Source organism: Bos grunniens, chromosome 24 (assembly GCF_055505025.1).
Source record: "Bos grunniens cultivar Pamir isolate PY7600 chromosome 24, Bosgru_T2T1.0, whole genome shotgun sequence".
Taxonomy (NCBI): domain Eukaryota; kingdom Metazoa; phylum Chordata; class Mammalia; order Artiodactyla; family Bovidae; genus Bos; species Bos grunniens.
In genome coordinates, this window is record NC_141188.1 from 4188585 (window position 1) to 4211907 (window position 23323).

General features: G+C 53.0%; 1 protein-coding gene across 8 annotated transcripts in view; it reads left to right on the forward strand.

Moving 5' to 3' along the window:
- Positions 1-23323, forward strand: part of ZNF516 (zinc finger protein 516) — a 101521-nt gene that overhangs the window by 62487 nt on the left and 15711 nt on the right. For 7 of the 8 annotated variants that reach the window (XM_086372115.1, XM_086372113.1, XM_086372114.1 and 4 more), the window contains exons 3-4: positions 14610-15974; positions 22559-22663. In XM_086372115.1, coding sequence (XP_086228241.1) covers positions 14610-15974; positions 22559-22663 — 1470 coding nt within the window. The remainder of the gene's footprint in view (positions 1-14609; positions 15975-22558; positions 22664-23323) is intronic. The other variant, XM_086372119.1, reaches the window with a different exon arrangement.

The window sequence follows — 23323 nt, forward strand, 5'->3', positions numbered from 1 at the left end:
TGAGCCCTGCGCCTGGACCTGCAGCCTTGCAGGGGGCACACATGCGGGGGCTGGGACAGCGCTGCCCACGCTTCTCTCCGCGACCTGTCACCTCAGCCTTGCCTTAGGGCAGATCCTCCACGTCTGCAGCCAGCAGCTCTGACTTATGAGTTCCGGTCAGCCACCAAAGACCAGGTCGGCCTTATTCGCATGTACAGCAACTCGGCTAAATTTGGCTGGTTTTTACGATAAATTGCTTGAGTGGCCATAATTTTATTTAAAATGGAAATAATGATCATTGGTTGTCTGGTGCCTTAATCAATATTAATATTAAATAAAAGAAGCTCTGCCTCAAAATGGCCAGAGTTACACAGTTTGACCCACGTGCGAAACAGAAAGACCCATGATGGCTTGAGCGCCAGTCCCACCTGAAGACTCAGCTCTACAGAAACGTCTTCAGAAACTCCTTTTCCCTTTGAAATACAGAGTCTGTGGCACAGTGTTTCTACTTTTTTTTTTAACTGTAAGTAAAATCAGAGAACTGTGAAGTGTCTGACTCTGTGACCCCATGTGCTGCAGCACGCCAGGCTTCCCTGTCCTTCACTGTCTCCTGGAGCTTGCTCAAACTCATGTCCACTGAGTCAGTGATGCCGTCCAACCATCTCATCCTCTGTCGCCCCTTCTCCTGCCTTCAACCTTTCCCAGCATCAGAGTCTTTTGCAATGAGTTGGCTCTTCGCATCAGGTGGCTGAAGTATTGGGACTTCAGCTTCAGGGTTGATTTCCTTTAGAATTGGCTGGGTTGATCTCCTTGCCGTCCAGGGGACTCTCCAAGCAGCTATGCATTTTTTTTTTAAAGAAATAATAAAACTTTCAGTGCAGTATTTTCTCTAATTGAAAGCTACCAAGTTAATATCATTAATTACATCCAAAAAGGGATTAAAAATCCCTCTAAGGTTTATTACTTTTTGACTTTAAATTGCAGGAAAGTGTCAGTTGTAAATTCTGAGACAACAGGTTTTTAACCAAGGATTCCTTAATAGGATAGGGTGTGTGTGTGTGCTCAGTTGTGCCTGATACTTTGCGACCCCATGGACTGTAACCCGCCAGGCTCCTCTGTCCATGGAATCCTCCAGGCGTGAATACTGGAGTGGGTTGTGATTTCCTTCTCTAGGGGATCTTCCTGACCCAGGGATCGAACCCACGACTCTTGCATTTCCTGCATTGGCAGGTGGATTCTTTACCACTGCGCTACCAAAGCTGTCTGTGGATTATGCATTTATTTAAATACTTTAACAAAGTGTGTGTTAGGTAAATTTATGCATTGCTCACTCATCTCCTTGGTAAAGACAGAAAGCCCTGAATGTTTCCACGCTAGGTGAAGGCAGAAAAGTGTTCAGATTTTGAAGGTTCAGAATTCCTGGAGTTGTCCCCGATAGCTCTGATATCCACGTTTTCACGGGTTAATACAATTTTGAAAGAGCAGAGAGGATCATGGAGTAAAACATTTAAGGCTGAAGCCGTGCGTGCAGGTCTCTGCCTTTGCCGGGGACAGGGCGAGCCTGTCCTTTGAAGCTGGGAGGCAGGGACCAGATGAACCTCTGGGTAAGTTGCAGAGTGGAAGCACTCGGAGTTCAAAGGCATCGCACGGAGACCCTTTGCCAAGTTTCATTTCAGAACTTTACAGCAGTCCTCAAATGGTCGCAAGCTGAGAAGCACTGTGAAAATCTGTTTATTTCTCAGTACCCCAGGCTGCCCTGACCCTGTGTTCTCCAGGTTATTTATAGAGGTCTTTGGGGCCACGCTGGCCAAAGATGAGAGCGGCTGGACCTCCCTGCCTCATCCTTCTCTCCTCTGTGCTTGCTGATTAACAGCGGCTGAAACTGGAGGTTGATCTGGAGGAGGGAGAATGGAGAAGCGGAGTTCTTGTTCCTGTCTCTAGGATCAGGTTGGGATGGAGGCAGTGTTTAAGATGGAATTGTGTATCTTCAAACATATTTTTTTGCCAATGATGAAGACTCTCCCAAGTTTTCCTCCCTACGAATCTGGCAGCCATGGTCTCCACTGTGGAGGTTCAGTGTCCAGTTGTACGTGCGTGCTGAGTCACGTCCAACCTCTGCTACTCCTCTGTCCATGGGATTCTCCAGACAAGAATATTGGGTTGCAGGCTGCTCCAGGGGATCTTCGTGACCCAGGAACGGAACCCGCGTCTCTTGTGTCTCCTGCACTGGCAGGCAGATTCTTCACCACTGGCGCCACCTGGAGAGCCCTGCTGCTGGGCTCAGGGAGCTCCCCGGCTCCACTGGAAGAGGGAGGGCCGCGCGGCTTGTGTGGTGTGTGGCCCCCAGGGGACCCTTCTCCCTGCGGAGCTGGCCGCCTCCAGCGGGGCTTTCGTCAAAGGGCTCAGCGCTGCGTGGTTTTCATCCCTGGGTTTTGCTTGTCTTTCCCGGGAGCCTGGCCTTGCCTCTCAGACGCAGTGGTTCAGCGAGTGGTGTGGGAAGTCGATCTTTCTGTCTGTACGTCTAGTGTGGGAGGATCGTGGCAGGCGCAGCTCACTCTGCTCGGGTCAGTTAGTGACGGGCCTCCAGGATGGAGAAGGCTGCTAACAGCGTGTTGACTCCTTTGCCAACATGTATCATTTCATTTGAATAAAGGATTCAAAGCCAGGCTCACTCAGTTTAGTGGGAACAGCAATGGCAGGTGCCCGTTTGTATCATCCTTCTCCTGACCCGTCATTAACAAAATTAAGACCGTCATTTAGGAACAAAGCTAGAATTTTCTGGCTTATTTTACCTCTCCCATGGTTAAATGATTCTAAGCCAGTTTGGCAAGGTGAAGAATGCTTTAACAAGCTTCAGTGCTAATGGAGTGGCCTTTTGTGGGTTGATGATAGTCTTAAGAAAACCTAAAAAAAAAGGAAGCTTGGACTGACAGTTCTGAATAGGTTGGAATCTGTAATGCACTGTGGCTCAGATGTCAAGCTTTGAGAGTCACCAGCCCCAGGAAGGCTGTCGGGCGTCTGCCTCGCCCCCCCAGCTGCAGTGGGTACCCTGCCCAAAGCCGTGCCTCTCATCAGCTGACTCCTGAAGCCTCACATTAAACACAAGGGATGCGGACTTTTAAAAGAAACTCCCTGAATGAGGAAGATCATAGCTGGTGTGCCAGCTTTACATAAGATTATTTTTTTCAATGAAATCTTACTAAGTGCGTGCTCATGTGCTATTCATGAAAAAAAGGAAAGTGCCCTGTTTCAGAAGAAATAAGGTTTTTTCCCAGAGTGGGATTTTGAGCCGTCAGTGAGTAATGCTGAAAGCCAAACAGTAATAAATGACGTGGTTTACTCACGTACTTAGTAGTGTACACATGTACACTGTATATGTAAGCCTACATGTACATATGTACATGCATATATAAGCCTTTCCGGCTCTGGCAGAAGTACTGTTGTAAACTTCATTTGTTCAGAGTGAGGGCAAAGGATCAGGTGGCTTTGGTGGCATCAGTTTCTCCAAAGCATCTTTTTGTTTCAAATGTTTAATTTAAAAAAAAAAAGATTACATAAAATTCCTTAAGCTACTTGGTAGTTATACAAGCTGTTTAAATAGTGTATCAATTTGAGAAAATATTTGCAGAACCTTTTAAATAAACAGATGTTCACTCAGATACCTAAAAACTGTGTTGGAACATTTTCATTCATGGGTTTTGTAAAGATGTTTACTTCTTCACTAGTGTTACATCATTCTTTAAAGACTTGTTTCGGTTTTAGTTTTATCCAGTGACACTTAACCCATGCCAGAAATGGGTTAGATTAAGAAAACATTTTCTGTCTTAGCATAAAGTCGGTGTCTGTGGGGTGATGCCATGGGGGGTGTAGGGGCTGGATTAGTTGAGAGAGTAAAATCGGCTCTTAGTTTTAAGACGGAGCAAGCCATGCAGGAGCACCTCACAGCCCCACAGCCTGGCCTGCTGGGCCAGCCCTGGCTGCCTTGCTCCAGACCCACCCAGGCATCTGATATGGGGAAAGTGAGAGTGCTAGTCGCTTAGTCCTGTCTGACTCTTTGCGACCCCTTGCGACCCCATGGACTGTAGCCCATCAGGCTCCTCTGTCCGTGGGATCCTCCAGGCAAGAATACTGGAGTGGGCTGCGATTCCCTTTTCCAGGGGATTGTCCCGACCCAGGGACCGAACCTGGGTCTCCTGAATTGCAGGTGGATTCCTCCCCGTTTGAGCCGCCACGGGGACCTGGGCATCAGTGGGGCTGTGGGGCTGTGTGGGAGGCACCTTCCTTCAGCCTCCACAGGGAGGCTGGTGGAGCTTGGCTGATGCAGGGTCCTGGGCGCTGATGTCAAAAGGCCTCTCGGAGCCTGGCCCTACGGGGTGTTTTTGGTGTCATATTGGGTGTAATTCACTTTGGTATGTGAATGATGTTATCCCTACCAGAAAAATGATTTCTCCTCAGGAGATATTCAGATGCCTGCCTTTTTTCCCCTCAAAATACTGTTAACTTCAAAATTATCTTCTTAGCTGATGTAGGAAGTGGAAACCCACTGCAGAATTCTTGCCTGGGAAATCCCATGTACTGAGGAGCCTGGCGGGCTACAGTCCATGGCGTCGCAAAGAGGTGGACACGACTGAGCCACTGGGCTTATATCTTCTTAGAGTTTTTTTCTTTTTAATTTCACTGGACAAATTAGTTGTGCCAGTGGTAACATTTTCTGTAGTCTTTTGAGGGCAGGGTTAAGAAATAGAATTTTATTAATTTTGGTTATGCATTTTAATTAATTTTGATAATGAAATTTTTTGTCATTAAATTTGGTCATCAGAGTTCTGCTCCAGTATCCTTGATCTACAAAAATAGAATCTTTATACAGTGCACACCCGTGCGGAGGAGACGAAGTGAGCAGGACTGTTACGGAAACGGAAAGTTTTACCTGAATTGTTCTGGGCTGCCATCTCTCCCGCACACTTAGGGCTCCACGTCTTTGAGTAAGCCACGCTGTCTGTCTTAGGATTGTCGGTGGATTCAGGTGGGACCCGATGCTGGTGATGAAAAAGAGGCTGTTACTAACACCTGGGAATTCGGACATCTCTTGTGTCGACAAAAAAGTTTCAGCGAAAGCTCAGAAATCCTCATCTGTGCCGATAAGTCAGCAGAACCTCGAAGGGGTGGCCTGGAAAGGGGAGGCCTTGGTGAGACGGGAAAGCACCTTTAACCAGCTGTGCTGTTTAAGAAGAATCAGACTCACTAGGGCCTCTGGAGCGGAAGCAGGCAGGAGCTACCGGGGGGTGCTGGTCAGGGGCTGCTTCCTCGCAGTGACCGTGACCTTGATGGGCAGTGGCTGGGATGCCCTCCTGAAGGAGAGGCTGGTCAGAGGCCACGGGCCTTCCTGCACCTGGGGCCCTTGCTCCGTGGCAGGAGCCGGCCTGCTGCTGATGCAGGCATGCCGCTCCCTTGGCCGACTCGCACTGGACGAGCTGTTCGAGCCCGGTGCTGCTGGCCGGTCAGCGGGGACCAGGTCCCCGCGTGGCCATTGCTGGATGCGGGCGGGATTCCGAGCCGCGGGTGAGACGGCCTCTGTCCGCTGGTAGCCCGGTGACGAGGCTGCAGTCACGACACGTGCTTCTCGTGCGCCGCTTGGGTGACTTAGACTGACGCGGGGCCCGTCGTGGAAACACAGAGGCTTTATGCCTGAGGTTGTCTGCAGCGGGTGGATGCTGCTTCACTGTGGTTTCAAATCAGCCGTGAGCAGCACTGCCGCTAGGACACGACGGCCTTGACAGTGTGGAAGGCGAAGGGCATGAGAGGCTGTCCCCGCTGCCCCCACGGCTGCCTCTGGTCTGCCCGGCGTCCTCTGCCCCCCGCCTGCCCTCACCTCCAGACCTGTCCGTGTCGTGCTTCTGAGCCTTTGTTGTTCAGTCACCAGGTCGTGTTAGGCTCTTTGTGACCCCACAGCCAGCCCTCCCTGTCCATTGCTGACTCCCGGAGTTTGCCAAAACTCACGTCCATCGAGTCGGTGATGCCATCCAACCATCTCATCCTCTGTTGTCCCCTTCTCCTCCTGCCTTCAATTTTTCCCAGCATCAGGGTCTTTTCAAGAGTCAGTTCTTCCCATCAGGTGGCCAAAATATTGGAGCTTCAGCCTCAGCATCAGTCCTTCCAGTGAGTATTCAGGACTGATTTCCTTTAGGACTGACTGCTTGGACCTCCTTGCTGAGCCTCCCCTGTCCTGCAGACAGGGCTCCAGGTGGAGCCAGAGTCCAGTCTGAGCCTAAGCTGGGCCCTGACACCTTTCAGCCTGTGCTTGTGACGCCAGCTGCATCCATCGCTCCACAGCCGCGCCGGCCTAGTTGCTGGGGACACATCACGACCTCTGGTCCCCGGATCTTCTGTGTGGGCGTCCGGGGCGGGGGTGCAGTGTGTGGGGTTCCTTTGACTGTGGTGCCTTTGCAGACCCTGCGCCGGGGGCCGTGTCCCCTGTCACTTGCTGGGCGTGCCGTTGCCCTGGCCCTGGGAAACCGTTCACCAGGCGCGTCCCGGGAAACCGTGTGCACGGATCCTGTTCACGCCTGAGCTGTGGGCTGGAAATGTCTTCAGGGAACAGGGGGCGGGTGTACATTGCAGAGTTTGCTGCAGGGCCGCGAGGGTGTGGCATTATCGCCCACGGCTGAACAGACTCTGTGTTCTCCGTGGGACGACAGTGCACACGCATGCACGCATGGGCATGCATATGTATGTGCACACACATGTATGTGCACACACACACTTGGACACAGTGGTGATCCTAGGATCTTTGAGGCTGGAGGGGGTGGTAGGGCAGTGACCGAGGTCCCCTGAGCTGGCAGTGAGGCCATACTGGGAGCGTCCCCGTGTCCAGCTGGCAAGGAAGGAGATGAGGGAAATGTCCACCATGGGCCTTACTTTGCTCCTGCCATTTGCTGAGCTGTGTCTCAGGCAAGTTCCCAGGGATCTGTCTGTGCCCCTGTGCTTTGCAGAAGCTCCAGAGAGGGGCAAAAGGCCTGTGTGCTCAGCCTGGCCAGCTGCCCTTGGCAGAGCAGAGAGGTGATTTTAGCCTCAGGCCTGGTGCCCTGAATGTATTCTGGGACCTCACGGGCGAGCAGGCTGCGTGGGACTCGCAGGGGCCTTAACCTCGTGCAGGGACCCGCGTGGACGCACAGCCGTGGAGCAGTGGTTCCAAAGACACGTGACTGTGCTGGGTGGCCGTGTGGTTTTCCCCAGATTCTGTAAATAGTAGCATGTCACTTTTTGCAGCTACGTGTTTTAGGTTTGGTGTGTATGTTTCCTGGAAACCCTGAAGTCTCTTGACGTCTGTGAGTAGAATAGGAAGCAGGGACCCTGGGTTCCCACCTGTGTAGCTCGCAGTGGGGTTGGTCTCGGCCACGCTGAGGTAGTCAGGGTGTGGATTGATATGCTCAGCTTCTAAAAATAGCCTCAACACACACACACACACACACACACATTCTCCTTTCAAAGAATGGTGTATTCACTGGGCTTCGAATTCTGGACTTTGTAATTGGTTGTGGGAAAGGGAGAGAGTTCTCAGGACTTGAGGTCACGTGGCAGCTACCCCAGCAGCTGCCCCAGTGGTCCCCCAGCCCAGACACACAGCCGTTCTCTTGTGGGAGGCTGTGCCTGCGTGAGTCTGTGTGTGCAGGGCTGTGTGTGCACGGTGTCCGCGTGTGTGGCTGGGCGTGCATCTGCGCACGCATGGCTGTGACTGTGTGTGGCTGCATGCTCAGACAGGGAGGGAGCGGGCCGGGTGGTTGCCCGGCATATACGCAGGCTTCGGGAGCGCTGTGTCTTTGAATGAGCCTTGCTCTGGCTTCAGCTCCGCCCCCAGGACCAGTGCGTCTCTGCAGTGCCGTGTAAACCGTAAGCTGCCGCACCTGGAGCGAAGCGGAGGCTATCAGTGACGGATGGTGGAAGCCCGGCAGCCTGGCAAAGGGTTTTCACGTCAGAGCGAAGACGTGGCATCAGGGGCTGCGGTTGTGAAAACTAGGTCTAGGTCCCAGACTCTGGACGTTGGATCAGTGGTGACTTTGCAGGTCACTTCCTGTTTCATGTCTTAGCGTTGTTCGGGCCTAACTCAGCGTTCTGGGGAGGATCCAGGGCCCTGTTCCCCAAGGGGCCTCGGGGGTGGGGTCCTGCCCTCATGTGGGTGCCGGGGGAGAACACAAGTCAGAGGTCACAGGGCAGGTGGAGTGGAGGACGCGGGGGAGCTTCTGGGCCCCGGTGCGTGGCTGGGCTGCTGCCTTCATCACGGAGCTCTGTGAGGGCCACGTGTGTGTGCCGCTCACCACGTGAACCCGGCCAAAGCACTGCGGCCACGCCTGGGTTTTGTTAAAGAAAGAATGTATTGGTTAGTATTGACCTGTCTGGGGCTGAATGAAAGTGTGACCAGTTGTGTTTGTTGCCCCCTGCCCACCTCCCCCTGATGCTTCTCCTTGCCCGTAGGTGAGTTATTTCGGGCTGGGCGGCTTGATCCCAAAGCTGCAGGTCCCGTTGGATAGCCCTGGAGGGGACGCTAGGTCAATGGAGGTGGAGTTGGCCCGAGGGCCCTTTCTTTTGAGTTCAGCTCTAGAATGTTGGAACACCCTTACTTAGCTTTAAACGTTTTTAATTCATAGACTCACGGCTCCTGCTTAGCCAGCGAGCTCCTGGAAAACAATCACCGAAATATGATATTGCAACTCCTTCTTAAAATAGAAATATGACTAAAGGATTGAGAAAATAAACATTAGTAAGTGGGACTTTCCTGAGATTGTTCTGTGCGGCATTGGTCCACTGGGGCTGTCATTCTTTGTCTAGATTTTTAAGTAACTGGATAAGTTGAAGGGGAGCTTATACAAGTCAAGGGGAAAACCAAAGATATGTATGCAAGAAAGGGGAATACAGTTATTTCCTCTATTAAAAAAGGGGAGAAAATGAAAGCTAAGATATGGAGAAGTACATGAAGAATAAATGTATATATACCTTGACTTTGCATTTTAATTACAAATAATTTAACTATAACCCATTATATTGCAGCCTGCTTGAGAGTCCAGAAAGAGTTTAGTGATGTGACTTGGAAAGATTTGCTACAATTACTAAGTAAAATATACAGTAATTCTTTCCACTCAGTGTGTCTGGTGGGCTGAAACATTTGAGATTTATTATTTATAAAGTAGCTTGAACTCCTCATGTGAGCAATACAGAAAGTCTGTGTTTTGTATGCACACATGCGTAACCATCAAAGGCTCCAGGACCCCAGTGCCCAGCTTCTGGTTGGGATGAGACGACTCGGCAGACGAGCCGGCGCTGCTTAGGTAGCGTCCCCGTGGCTCCTTCTCTGGGGCCAAGGCTCTGAATTCGCAGGTAACCCCGTGCGAGGCCAGGACCACTCTTGTACACACTGGCTGGAGCCCTAAGAGAAAAGATGAGGAATAAGCCAGGAAGGGGTGTTTCCTGCACACAGTCAGCCTCATGAAATAATAAAATTTTCACTTTGTGGGTGTGTAGGTGACAAGTCCTGCCAAGTGCTGCTCGGAAACTGTGTCCGCGGACCATTCAGCCCCCGCCCCCCATTCTGAGTGCATGTACAACGGCACTCCAGGAGTGAAAAGAATTTTGATTTTGATGTAGACAACGGTTCTGTGGGTGAAGAAGTCAGGCCCCACAGTGCCTTGTTGGGTCAGATCTCTCCCCTTTGAGGTGCCGCTTTTCTGTGCGTTTCTGTCCCAAAACTGGACATTTGACAGTGCTGCCTTACAGTCTGAGCCCCACAGTCCAATGCGGTAGATCCATCATTTTAGCTAAGTTCATTTTAGCCAGATCATTCAAGGGCATCACTGGTTTAAAGCTGTGCACATTTTCTTCTCTGAAAATACTGGTGAACTTGCTTTAAGACCTTTGCATGAACTCCTTTTATCCATTTCAGGTACGTTCTGTACTAAGAGGTGAAAACTGCGTGATTGTACTGATGCACACTCTAAGCGAGTTCTCCGCGTCCCTGCTTAGCCCGCCGGACCTGAATATTCTGTTTAAAGGTCGATGCCGCCTTGGCCCCTTCTGAAAGCCAGGCCGCGCGCGGACCGCGGGGAGCGCGCGCCCTCTGCCGGCCAGGCCCCCGCACGGCGCCGGAAGCCGCGCCCCTCCCCCGCGGCCGGCGCTGGGCCCCGCGGGCTTTGTTCTGCAGGTCGGCGTGTGTCCGGCGTTGCATCTGAAGGCGGTGCTGAGAAATAGCCCCGGTTTCCTGAAGAGGGTCATTATAGTTCGTTCGTAAATGCATAGAATGCGGGTCTTAACTATTCTGGGATAGTTACGCAGCATAAGAACTTTCCAGCCACGTAACTGCTAGTGTGTATCCACAGCCCTTGTTATATGTTGGAGATTTGCAGGTCCCTTCTCTTCTGCAGTCTTGATCCGACCTGGCTCTCTTAAAACCCAAAGGGTGGCACAACAAACACAGGTGGTTTGAGTGGAGTGGGTTCCTTGTAGAGGTTGAGGGGCAGTTCCGGACGCCCTGTCCTTAAGGAAGCTTTGCGGAACAAGCTTCACATGCGAGGCTCCCCTGGGCTCCTTCCTCTCCCTCAGCGGCAGTTTAAAATCTAAAGTGATAGAAACACCTTCTTTCACCAGTTCCTTCAACTTTAACATGCTTCCTTATGGTAATCGATTTACTTTGTGTTTGCCTTTGTAAAGTGGAAATATTCAGTATTCTTAAGAGCGTGGTTTGTAAAGTTTTGTTTTGTGGTTTTCTTTTTACTTTTACACTTGATTAAACTTTGTCAAATGGACAACTTATAGTTTCCTGTTAGGATTTGGGGTTGAAGGAAGGTGTATAAAAGCTACAGTAGCCATGAAAGTATTAATGGACTTGAATTCTGTTCACTTCAGCATAGATTTGATTTTTTCAAAAATACACCAGTGACCTGAGTGACATATTTTTATGGCTGTGTCAATGAGGAAGCAGTAAGTTCTTCATTTCTAGAATGTGACTGTTTTATGGCAGGACACACTGCTGTCCATTAACTGGAAGCTTGGGTGGATACACGAGATATTTGATCAACCTCTAAAATGTTGACTCTGTAATCTCTGAACAGGAATGTTCTTAAGAAAGTTATTTTCCAGATTGCAAGTGTTAACTTTTCTTTTGGCACCTGGTTACTCAGTTTAGTCAGAAGTCCTGTATTTAATCTGTAACTTTTTTTCTTCAGAAATCAAAATCTGGCTTCCAGAGTGCTAAGATATTTATTGAATACATGTTTTTCCATAAACGCAAATAAGTTACAGTTTTGCGAGTTATTTATGTGAATAGATTAATTACTGAAAATGAAAACTTGAACACTGCATTCAGTCAGCAGAAAAAGGAGCAGGAACAATTTAGGGAATAAAATATTCGTGTATAAAATATTTAAGCGTGATTATTCAGTTGTTGGTGTTCTAGTTGTCTGGTTTCCTTATCGCCGAGACCTTATTATTATTATTATTATCGTTGTTCACGTTGCATGTGTAATGAGTGAGAAACCTTTGAGAAAGAATGCTTGTCTTAAAGAGACACTTTTCTGGCTGTAGGACCGAGTCGTTCTGGAGAGATACCGGGCCATCAGAAGTGGTTCCTGCACTGTTCGCTGTGGAAACAAAGCTTGTGCTTTTACAAAGGGCAGTGAGGCTGAGCTGAGACTTTGGCTTTATTGCTGGTGTCGTCTCCGGGCCTGGAAGCCTGGCGATTCCTTGTTTGCTGTGGCCCCTCCTCCCAGCGGCCTCGCAAGTAGGCCAGTTGGTCACGTGCTCTCCTGGGTGCCCTCTGTGATGGCAGACACGCCGCGTGTCTTCGCCCCTCGCTGATTTTCCCTTTATTCTCCCAGAAGGAGAACTTCCCCATTGAACCAGCCCGGGGCAGGATTTTCAGCATCTCCTTTGCTTCACTTGCACAGAAAGCTTATTAAATCGTGTTTGAGAATTGAGAAGCCCCATGGCTGTTGTAGCTGAAACTTTTTAAGTCATTTTTGCGTTGTATCCAAGATGTGCTGTGATGATAATTCGCCCCATTACTTTTTCATTGAGAATCAGTGTTTCTGAGACACTGAAATATCTTTTCAGGGACTCTTTCCCGCCCCCTCCCCCCCACACCTGTGTGGTTTTCTCTTTGTTAATTTCTTGCATTTCAGATGGGTAACTCTCAAGTTTCAGTTAAACCGTGATGTGATGCAAAATGGCTCTCATTTCTCTTACAACATCTTACCTTTTATTCTGCCCTGTGTTTATATTTGTCCCCTTTTAAGGCAGGGTAATGGCACCCCACTCCAGTACTCTTGCCTGGAAAATCCCATGGATGGAGGGGAGGAAAATCCCATGGGCTGCAGTCCATGGGGTGGTTAGGAGTCGGACACGACTGAGCGACTTCACTTTCACTTTTCACTTTCATGCACTGGAGAAGGAAATGGCGACCCACTCCAGTGTTCTTGCCTGGAGAATCCCAGGGACGGGGGAGCCTGGTGGGCTGCTGTCTATGGGGTTGCACAGAGTCGGACGCGACTGAAGTGACTTAGCAGCAGCAGCAAGGCAGGGTAAACCATTATTAAAGAAGGCTCTTTTGAGAAATATTTAAAAACCGATGTTCTTGCTGTCACAACAAGTTTTTGGTAACTGGTAATAGTTGCAAAAGTTACTGGGAACTCACAAATATTAAAAAATTAAAATAACTGCTGAAATCTCACAATTAGTTTTTACAAAGATGAGTGTATGTGTTTTTTATTTCTCCTGGTGAGGAGCTCAGGTCCCATAGCTGTGGCTCCAGAGCGCAGGCTCGTGGTTGAGGTGTCCCGGCTTAGCTGCTCTGAGGCACCTGGGATCTTGCCAGACCAGGGATCGATCCAGTGTCCCTTGCATTGCAAGGTGGACTCCTAACCTGCAGACCACCAGGGAAGCCCTCAAAATTACTTGAAACACAAGAGTTCTTCATTGTGGGAATTCTCGGGCTCACAGTAGTTGGGATCTTTTATCTTTGTGGGGAGGGTTACTGTATGTCCCAGACACAGCTCAAATCACTAGAATAATTTGTATTCAGGCTCTTTTCTGTCTCAAGAACCTCCTCACTGTCCCCACCCCCCATACACTGGTTTGGTGGGTCTTTTTTTTCCCCCCATGAAGAGGAACAGCTTGGAAGGGGCATCCTCACAGCCTTTGGGTTGGGGAGACCCCGCTACCTGAGCATGCAGTTTGCTGTCCTCCCTGAGCGCCAGCTGCCATTTAGGGGCGTCACTGCAGGTTTGGGGCTTCCCAGGTGGCTCAGTGGTAAAGAATCCGGCGGCAGTGCAGGAAACACAAGAGACTCAGGCGCCATCCTTGGGTCGGGAAGATCCCCTAGGGTAGGAAATGGCAACCCACCGCAGTATTTATTCTTGCCTGGAGGATCCCATGAACAGAGGAGCCTGGTAGGGTCACAAAGAGTCGAACATGACTGAGCAATTGAGTGCACGCGCACTCACACACACACACAAACACACACACACATACTGCAGATATTACATCTGGGTTTTAAGGAAGGGAGTGGGGCTGCTAGGTGAATCTCCCACTCAGATTGTTCCAGGATCACCTCCCGGGCAGTAGGGGCCGCAGGGGGGTCTCTTCCTGACCCTCTGCTGCTCTGTCCTTTCGAGTTTTACTGCATCACCATGTGCGTGCACCCCCGCTTTTGGAGAGAAAGTCTGTATTCTGGACTTGCAGACCTGAAGTCTTTCGGGGTCCGGTATGGAGAATTCTAGAAACTTGCTGCGCATGCGAGGCTCAGCTCTTCCCCTTACGAGCCCCTGACCCAAGGATGGTTCAGCGTTTGGAACAGTCAAGCTGAGTTACCCCAGAGCACCTGCCTCTTCCCCCAGCAGCCACTGGACAGGGTCACTCCCATCTCCTGGGCCCCTCCCTGACCGAGGGTGCAGCAGGTGGGCGAGGGCTCCACCACCCACCACGAGGCCTTCCAAAGCCGCGTCGCCTGCGTGAGCCTGCAGGCAGGCCCCGGGGGGTGGGAGCGGGGTCCCCACTCAAGGAGGGGCACTATTTCTCTGGGGCATTCCCCCCAACCCCCACCCTGGGAAGCAGATTGGGGGAGGTGAGGGGAGGGATGGTGAGACATAGGCTTACAGGACAGTCACGGGGCCCGTTCTGGGCCAGACCAGTGGTCCATAGTTTCTGAAGCAGTTGCAGCTCCCTGGGGGTGCAGGGGGGGAGAACACTCTTTCCTGGCCCTGCCTCTGCGTGACCACGGGCTGAAAGTTGCAGAAAGCCCTATCTGTCATAAAGAATTAAGTCCTTATTTCTGTGTTTTGATACAGCTGGTCCCTGTCTGTTAACTAGTAGTGGGGTAGTTACATGTCACTAGATAGGCAGCTATGTTATCTTCCTTTGCATTCTACTGAGTCACTTAATTGAGAAATAAATATTAAATAATGCTGGTTTGCCCTCGAGTTTGGTCTGCCCTTAAGAGAGAGCTGCTGATCCATCCGGGCACTGGATTGCACTGTTCCTGAGCTCCACTGGCCTCCCCGCTGCGGGGTGCAGGGCAGTTTGGGTGAGCTCCATGGTTTCCGGTCCTGATGAGAAACACTAACATCACACTTTGCGTTTCAATCCTGCAGGAGCAAAGCCACACCGTTGCTGCTTCCCAGAAGACGTCTCCTTGACCGTGCTCTCCAATGGAGACCAAAGCCACACACTTGGAAACAGCCCATCAGGAAGAGCGGCCGGGGAGCCCGGCACGGGGATCGCGGCCTGCGTGTCCATACTTGAAAGCAGCAGCAGGGACGCTCCCAGGAGACCCGAGCCGCCTCGGTGTTCTGTGGACTTGAAGACGCCAGCGTGTGGCCCCCAGCAGGAGGGCCCGGGCCCCAGGGACGCGGCTGACCTCCCTCCACGCCCGGCCCAGGCGGCGGGTCTGCAGCCGCCCTCTGAGAGCCAGGCCGCCTACCCCCGGGAGAGGCCGCCGGATTTGCACACCAAGGAGCACCCCACAGCGGGGAAGCGGGCGCCGGCCCCAGACCTGGTCCCATTGGACCTGAGCGAACGGTCCTCGCGGGACGACCCCGGCCGCCGGGAGCCGGCCTCCTCGCTGCAGGCGGCGCTGGCCGTGCACCCGTGTCCATACTGCGGCCATAAGACCTACTATCCCGAGGTGCTCTGGATGCACAAGCGTGTCTGGCACCGGGTCAGCGGCCAGGCCGTGGCCCCGCAGTGGACTCAGCCCAACGGCTACAAGAGCATCAGGAGCAACCTGGTGTTCCTGGCCCGGAGCGGACGCACGGGCCCCCCACCTGCCCTCGGGGGCAAGGAGTGCCAGCCTCTGCCCATCGCCCGGTTCACCCGCACCCAGGTGCCGGGCGGGGCGCCAGGCCCCAAAGGCAGCCCCTCGCCCCTGGGGGTGCCCACGAAAGCCGCTGGCCTGCCCAGGAGCAAGGAGGGCCACCCTGGGGCGCCCTGTACACTCTGGACGGCCGGCCCCGACGGGACCCGGCAGACCCGGCCTGGCCCCAGCCCGGAGCAGCCTCCGCCCAAGCCCAAACAGGAGGCCAGCCCCAGGCCCGGGGCCACGGGAGGCAGTGGGGGCTTCAGCAGAAGCGCCACCCCAGCGCCCACTGTCATCACCCGGGCAGGCCCCCAGGCCCCTGCCAGCGGCAGGCAGGGGGCAGGCCTCGGGCCCCCAAATAAGCACAGTGCCCCGGACCCCCCCAAAGCCAAATTCAGCCCTCAGCCTCAGGGTCAGCCGCACGGGAAAGGCGACGGGGCCACCCCTCTACCTCCCCGGGAGCCCCCCTCCAAGGCCGGCTCCAGAGGGCCCGCAGTCCCTCAGGGCCCACCTGCCCCACACCCTGTCAAGCAGGAGCCGGCGTCCGAGGGCCCCGAGAAGCGCCTGGACCTCCTCAGCATCTTCAAGACGTACATCCCGAAGGACCTGGCTTCCCTCTACCAGAGCTGGGGCGCCAGCAGCCCTGTGCTCGAGCGCAGAGGTGAGAGCTGCGGCCCGGCCTGCCTGCCCCCAGGACCTCAGGGGGAGCCTCCCGCCCCCCGGGACCTCAGGGAGTCCCCCACCCCCCCAGACCTCAGGGAACCCCCATCTGCCTGCCCCTGGGACCTCAGGGAGCCCCCGTATGCCTGCCCTTGGGACCTCAGGGAGCCCCCACCCTCCCAGGACCTCAGGGAGCCACCTGCCTGCCCGCTCCTGGGACCTCAGGGAGTCCCCGATACCCCAGGACCTCAGGGGGAGCCCCATGCCGCCCGGGATCTCAGGGAACCCTCGCCTGCCTGCCCCCGGGATCTCAGGGAGCCCCACCCCCCAGGATCTCAGGGTGAACCCTCCGCCTGCCTTCCCGCCCGGGGACCTCAGGGAGTCCCCCGCCTGCCTGACGACCTCAGGGGAGCCCCCCCACCTGCCCAACTCCCGGGGACCTCAGGAAGCCCCCCAACCCCCGGGGACCTCAGGGAGCCCCCGCCTGCCTGACCTCAGGGAGCCCCCACCTGCCTGCCCCCCGGGAGCCCCCACCCCCCCCAGAGGACCTCAGGGAGCCTCCAATGCCCCTGGGGACCTCAGGGGAGACCCCGCCCCCCCCCCCACTGACAACCCCAGGGGGAGCCCCCAACCTGCCTGGGGACCTCAGGGGGAGCCGCCCACCCCCCCAAGGCCCTCAGGGGGAGCCCCCCCGCCTGCCCACCCGCCTGGGGCACTTAGGGAACCTCCTCTGTAGAAGGCCGTGGGCTGCCTGCCTGCTGGGTCTGGGTCCTTAGGCAGCTGGCCTGGCTGCTGTGCCCTCCCGCCCTGCCTACGGGGATGGGTGCTTGCTTTCCTGCCCCTGCCTGCCTGCCGGGGGCTGGGGCATTTGGCGTTGGGCCCCCTGCTCCTGTGACACCCCTGCACTCCAGTCACGTCTCCTCAATGCCGAGCAGGCGGCCTCCAGGGCGCGTCCCCACTCAGCCATTTTTAAAAAGCGTCAGTAGACATCCACTGCCTCCCGTGTCTGCAAAGACAGGATGTTCACTTGAAGTGACTGTTTACGCTTTGCCTTTATATGTTTGTAATTTTAATAGGGCACGTCAGTGTGCAGGGTGTGTTAAGTGGAGCCTCTGGAGAGCAGGAATGTGCCTTACAGGGTTTGGGGAGTTGACGTGCGCTAAAATTCCGGAAAAAATTATGCCTCATACCATTGTCTTCGTATCTCCCCAATGTCTCAGAATTCATGCCTGTTGGGGTTGTTAAGTTGCTCAGTCGTGTACGACTCTTTGAGACTCCACACCAGGCTTCCCTGTCCTTCACCATCTCCCAGAGCTTGCTCAGACTCGTGTGCACTGAGTTGGTGATGCCATCCATCCCCTATTACTGATAATGATTAGCAATTGCAGCAAGTTTGCCAGCTCCACAGAACACATGCGTGGGATCCCATGCTCTTGTTCTTGATTATAAATTGAAAGGACTTTCCTGGCAGTCCAGTGGTTAGTACTCTGCACTTCCATTGCAGGGGGCAAGGGTTCAATCCTTGGCTGGGGAATTAAGATCCTGCATGTCCCAGGGTGTGGCCAGAAAAGAGGGAAAGTTTAAACAATAAAACTTTGGGGCTTCCCAGGTGGCACTAGTGGTAAAGAACATGCTTGCCAATGCAGGAGACAGAAGAGATGTGGGTTCGATCCCTGGGTTGGGAAGATCCCCTGGAGGAGGAAAAGGCAACCCACTCCAGTATCCTTGCCTGGAAAATCCCATGGACAGAAGAGCCTGGTGGGCTACCGTCCATGGGGTCGCAGAGGCAGACATGCACGCACCAGCTTCACGTTCTCAGCAGTGTGTCCGAGAAGTGCAGGTTATTCGCTCTGAGACGGAGTAAAGGTGTGTAGGTTGGCCCTTTGCATCTCACGCCAACCTCAGTTCTTTCTTAGATCGGGTTCTTGTGGCCCCTGAAGCAGAGAGGACTCAGATGCAGATGACAGTGAGTTTTGTGGGCGCTGTGTCCCTGGTCACCTTCTCCCATCCGTCCAGGGCTTCCTGGAGTCTGTCCCCCCGACCCTGCATTTGCACGGGTGTTGAAGTGACTTCCACTTGAACTTCATGTGCTGCGTCTCACGGCCCGCAGGACTGTGCTCTAAACCTACCAGTCGGCCCCTGGTGAGCGGCAAAGACTCCCGCTTCCTGAGGCTCTTTGTGCTGCTTCTGGGTCTGCTTTGTTGCCTCTTCCCCCCAGAAGGAGACGCGAATTCTAAGTTAAGGTTTAGAGAACTTCAGATGACAGAATTTGAAGTCCCAGTAGCCTGAAATGTTTTCCTTAAGATTTTAAAAATAAACCGTTCTAAGGCTTTTCCCCCTTAAACAGAGGTTCCATGTTGATCTTTTAAAGTGAAAAATGCTAAGTCGTCGTGAAGCCTCTTTGCTCTTCTTGGATGTTTCACTCTTCTCATGGATGCACTGAAATATGTCAGGCGTGAGTGTGCAGATTCGTGGTGTTTTCGTTCACCCTGGTTTGGGTTTCTTAGGTGCTTGCGTGCTAAGCCGCTTCAGTCGTGTCTGACTCTCTGTGACCCTTTGGACTGGAGCCGGCCAGGCTGCTCTGTGGGATTCTCCAGGCAAGGATACTGGTGGGAGCTGCGATTGCTTCTCCATGGGATCTCCCCGACCCAGGGATTGAAACCAGGTCTCCCGCATTGCGGGCAGATTGTTTACAGTCTGAGGGTTTATGATGCTTTTAAAGTGTTGCGGCTGCAGGGAAACAGCAGGTGTGCCAAAGTCGCATGTAGAGCAGTGAACAGGACAGTGGCGTTCCCTGTGACGGAGACACTATCTACTGTTGCAGCTTGGGAACCAAGTGCATCCGCCTCCCAACAGTTACATCATCGACACGCTGCTGAATTGGCAGTAACTAAACTGTTGCAGTTTTGGTGTCCACCCATTTTTCTTTTTCCTTGAGTACATATGTGTTTGACTTTGGCATCAGGAATCTAGAACCTTGGCTAATTCATCTCCATTCCAGATAATCTTGTAGTTCAGTTCAGCATGGACTGCAGCACGCCAGGAAGGTCCATCACCAACTCTCAGAGCTTGCTCAAACTCACGTCCATCGAGTCAATGATGCCATCCAGCCATCTCATCCTCTGTCGTCCCGTTCTCTTTCCACCTTCAATCTTTCCCAGCATCAGGGTCTTTTCCAGTGAGTCAGCTCTTCGCATCAGGTGGCCAGAGTATTGGAGTTTCAGCTTCAGCATCAGTCCTTCAGTGAATATTCAGGACTGATTTCCTTTAGGGTTCCTTGGAAGATAATCTTTGTAACTGTCCTATTCCAGGAGTCCCAGGACTTTGGGGTATCACGCTGTCCTCTGACTCGGTTTTTGTGTATTTCCCTGTGGGATTTGTGTATTCACCCTGTGGGGTGAAGATCGCAGCCCCCCACCCTGGGATTGCTATGAGCATCACCTTGCAGGGGGGGCGATGGAAACGTGCAGAAGGGAATTTTATAAAAGGAGAGCAGTTCATCTGTGGTGGACATGAGATCGGTCCTTGTGAAGCTGGAGGTGTGATTCTGTCATTCTCTAGGGACGAATTGCCTTGAGGTAGAATGTTGCACTCAGGCGATGCCTCTAAGGCATCGAGGTTTTCTGAGGTTGAGAGAGAGGATTCTCAGAGAGCTTTTCCCCACCTGTGTTTTGACCAAATGATGTTTGTGTAGAAATGAATGGTCTGGAAGTTCTGCCGAAAGAGAAAGGACATCACGTGGGAACGATCACCGTCACTTCCCTTAGGGCTTGAAGCCTAATCGTTTAAGGATGAAAAGAGCCACATTTTCTGTTATCATTCTGCAATGTAGATCCCCGGTCTGGAAGCAGGTATGAGGGTAGCGTGAATGGTTTGTGGATAGAATAAGTCGTAAAATAATACATTATCTGCATGTCCAGACTTTGTATCCAGCTTGCAGTAGATGATGACATGGATTTTAGAATAAAAACACTGAAAATAAAAGAATAGGGTAATTCCAGATAGGATAATATATACGGTTTTTCTTGTTGGGACTTTAAAAAAAAACCTCTTTTATGCCCCAGACACGTTGCTCGGGTGATGATGGAAGAGGTGGGCTTCCTTTGTACGCATCTTGGTAGAGTCTCTGCGGGGTCCTTCTCCTTGCAGGGGCCAGGGCACCTCACAGCGTAATGAGCTTGAATGAGTGTTGGCAGGGCTTTGGGGGTGAGTCTGCAGGTGCCCCAGGCCTCTCCCTTTCCTTTCTGAGCCCACTTTATACACAGCTTTACTTTTGAGGTCAGGGTTTCAGAGCCGCTTGCTCACCAGGTAGCCTTCAATTCAAATGAAGTGTGTAACCTTTCTTACTAGCTCAGAATTTTGGAGTAGCTTGGGCATAATATTATTGACCATAAAGGGCAAGGATCTTTTCTTTAAAAAGTAGGGAGAAAATGATGTGATAAAATGCATGGAAGAATCTGTGTGTGAGTGTGTGTGTGTGTGTGTGTGTGTCTGCCTGTGTGCGCGGGTATGTGTGTGTATACTTAACACGAGGAAATCAGAATGGGGGTCAGTGGGTACACGAGCTCAGGGGTGGGTACAAAACCTTACTATCCTGCTTTTTCTGCTGCTGGTTTGGATGGGAATTACTTAGAAGAAAAGCATCGCATTGGTTTAGTTTCTCGTGTTGTCAGGATTAGCTGCAGAGGCCACTTGAAGGGAGTTCATCATCACTGGGTGACCCGGAGGTGTACTGAAGACCTACATTCAGATGCAGCCCGATCACTCTTTGGGAAAATCTGGGCACCTACAGCCGTTGTCCCTGAGGGTCTTCACAGCGCCCAGGGGATGGTGCTCATAGTGAATGGCAGGGAGGAACAGAGCACTGGTGAAGCTGAGACTTTCTTGGGCCAGAATCGGAGGAGGGAGCGACTGTTCTAAACAGCCAAGCTGTTGGCAGAAGGGGTCTTAATGCTGCCATGCTTGGAAGGACTGGGGAGTCCAGCACCCTTAGGAGCCCTCTCTTGAGCCCATCAGTCGGTCATCCAGGGATGTCCTCCTCAGCTTTCCATCCCACCCCAGCTTGATCAGAAAGCCAGGGACGAGGCGGGTGTGCCCAGCACAGGAGCCCGTGGCTCCTGGGGTCGCCTGCCCTGCTGACACTTGGCCATGTCTGACTGGGAACTGGAGACCCCGTCTTGTCAGTAAGGGATCTTTCATTGATGACGGGACGGGTGGGTTTAAACATGAGCTATCATTCTCCTAACGTCCCTGAAGGAGTCTGTGGGAAGCTGAGAACTTTGTGGGCAGATTCTTCTGTTTCTCGGAGACTCACATTCACGACTTGTCCCACGAGAAATCTGCCAGGATCTGCTCTGCAATTCACACATTTCCTTGACTGTTATCTCATAAACAGTATCTGTAATGTGGGCTTCCCAGGTGGTGCTAGTGGTAAAGAACCCGCTTGCCAATGCAGGGGACAGAAGAGACGGGGGTTCGATCCCTGGGTTGGGAAGATCCCTTGGAGAAGGAAATGGCAACCCCCTCCAGTATTCTTGCCTGGAGAATCCTGTGGACAGAGGACAAGTAGCATTAATTTTATATTATTTTTATATGCTGTGTCTTCTGATAAAGGATGAGAAGCCTGATTTGGTTTCAGATACTTTGGCAAAGATCCTCGGTCATCCTTGCACTCGCCTTTTGCATTCAAGTGTCAGGCTCAGGGTGCAGAAATGCTCAGCTCAGGGAACATCATTTTAAAAAATTTTGTTGTCATAGGCATAACTTTTTCTAGGTAGTAGTATTGATTTTAGTCTTCCTATTGAATTGAGATGCCATTGACCCATTGGTTGGGAAGGTCAGGCTCCAGGAAGTGGTCTGGGAGCTAATATTACATGAAAAATTAGCCCTTGTTTCAGAGTGTGTGTGTGCTAAGTTGCTCAGTCATGTCCAATTCTGCGACCCCATGGACTGTAGCCTGCCAGGCTCCTCCTCTGTGCAAGGGATTCTCCAGGCAAGAATACTGGAGTGGGTGGCCATTTCCTCCTCCAGGGGATCTTCCCAACCCAGGGATTCAACCCACATCTTCTGCATTGCAAGTGGATCCTTTATCCACTGAGCCACTGGGGAAGCCCCTTCCCTCAAACAGAAAAGGCAGGAAAACGAGAAAGTGTTTTCTGCCTCCTTTCCTAACAAAAGCCCTGCGTCTTTGAGGGACAGGAGGGACGGAGGTTGGTGCTCAAGCCCAGCCTCCTTGCAGGTGTCCCGTCTGCGCTCTGCCTGCTGCACAGGGCATGGAGGAAAGGGGCGGGGGGGTGCACAGCTCTCAGGTGTGTGGCATCGCTGCGGGGTCCGGGACGGCCCTGCTTTCTGGCTCGTCAGCTGTCTGGCCGCGTCACCCCGTTGGCAGATGCGGGGCGCCCACTGCCCAGGCCCCGCCCACCCGAGGACGCATCACGGGAGCGGCATTTACCTCGCTGTATCCTGTGCGCCCTCTCGGTCCTGGCGGAGGGCCTGGGGGTGCCTCCCGTCAGGGCTCAGAGGGACTAATGATGCTTGCCTCTCGCCCCCTCTCTCCCCCCTCCCCGCACCTGCACTGCCCCCCAGGGACGCTCCGGACGCAGGCCCACCAGGGAGACTTCATCTGCGTGGAGTGTGGGAAGAGCTTCCACCAGCCCAGCCACCTGCGGGCGCACATGCGGGCTCACACAGGTACACCCACGGACCCTGGGGCCTGGGACGCAGCCTCTAGTTCCCGGGGTCCGGCCCTGGTCGGGGAGGGGACGGGGTCACGCTCTAGACTTTCCATTCAGCCCCTGCGCCTGAAACGGCTTTGCCCCTGCATCCAAATGCCCTGTGGTTTGATCGGAGATCAGCCTGTTTTGCAAACACTGCATTTTAATTGCATGCTGCCACCAGGATGCGCTGAAACCCGAGCTGTCCATGGGCATGATGCACGCTGGCTCTTTGCTCGCTGGCACAGGGTGGTGCTGAGTGGCACATTCTCTTGGCCTGTGAGCAGAGAGCTGGCTTGCGATGGTGGCGTGTGTGTGTGTGGTGAGGACACAGTATGGCGGGGGCGGGGCGGGGGTCAGGCCCGGGTGCCCCCTCCAATGCAGAGGGTGTATCCATATCCGGAGGGTCTGATGCGCAGTGACAGGCCCCCGCGCGGGGGTGGGGGGGCCTCTGCACGCCCCCGCTAATTAATGCTGTCCCTGGTGGGTACTGCCTGGTGAAGCCTGAATTAAAAAGGGCACTGGCCGCAGGCAGCGTTTTCAGTCTCTTAGCATAAGTGTTATGGTAAATTGCTATTTCCCTGCCACAGGCTGGGCTGGCGTCTTTTTAGCCTGTGAGTGTTCGGTCTGTGCGGGG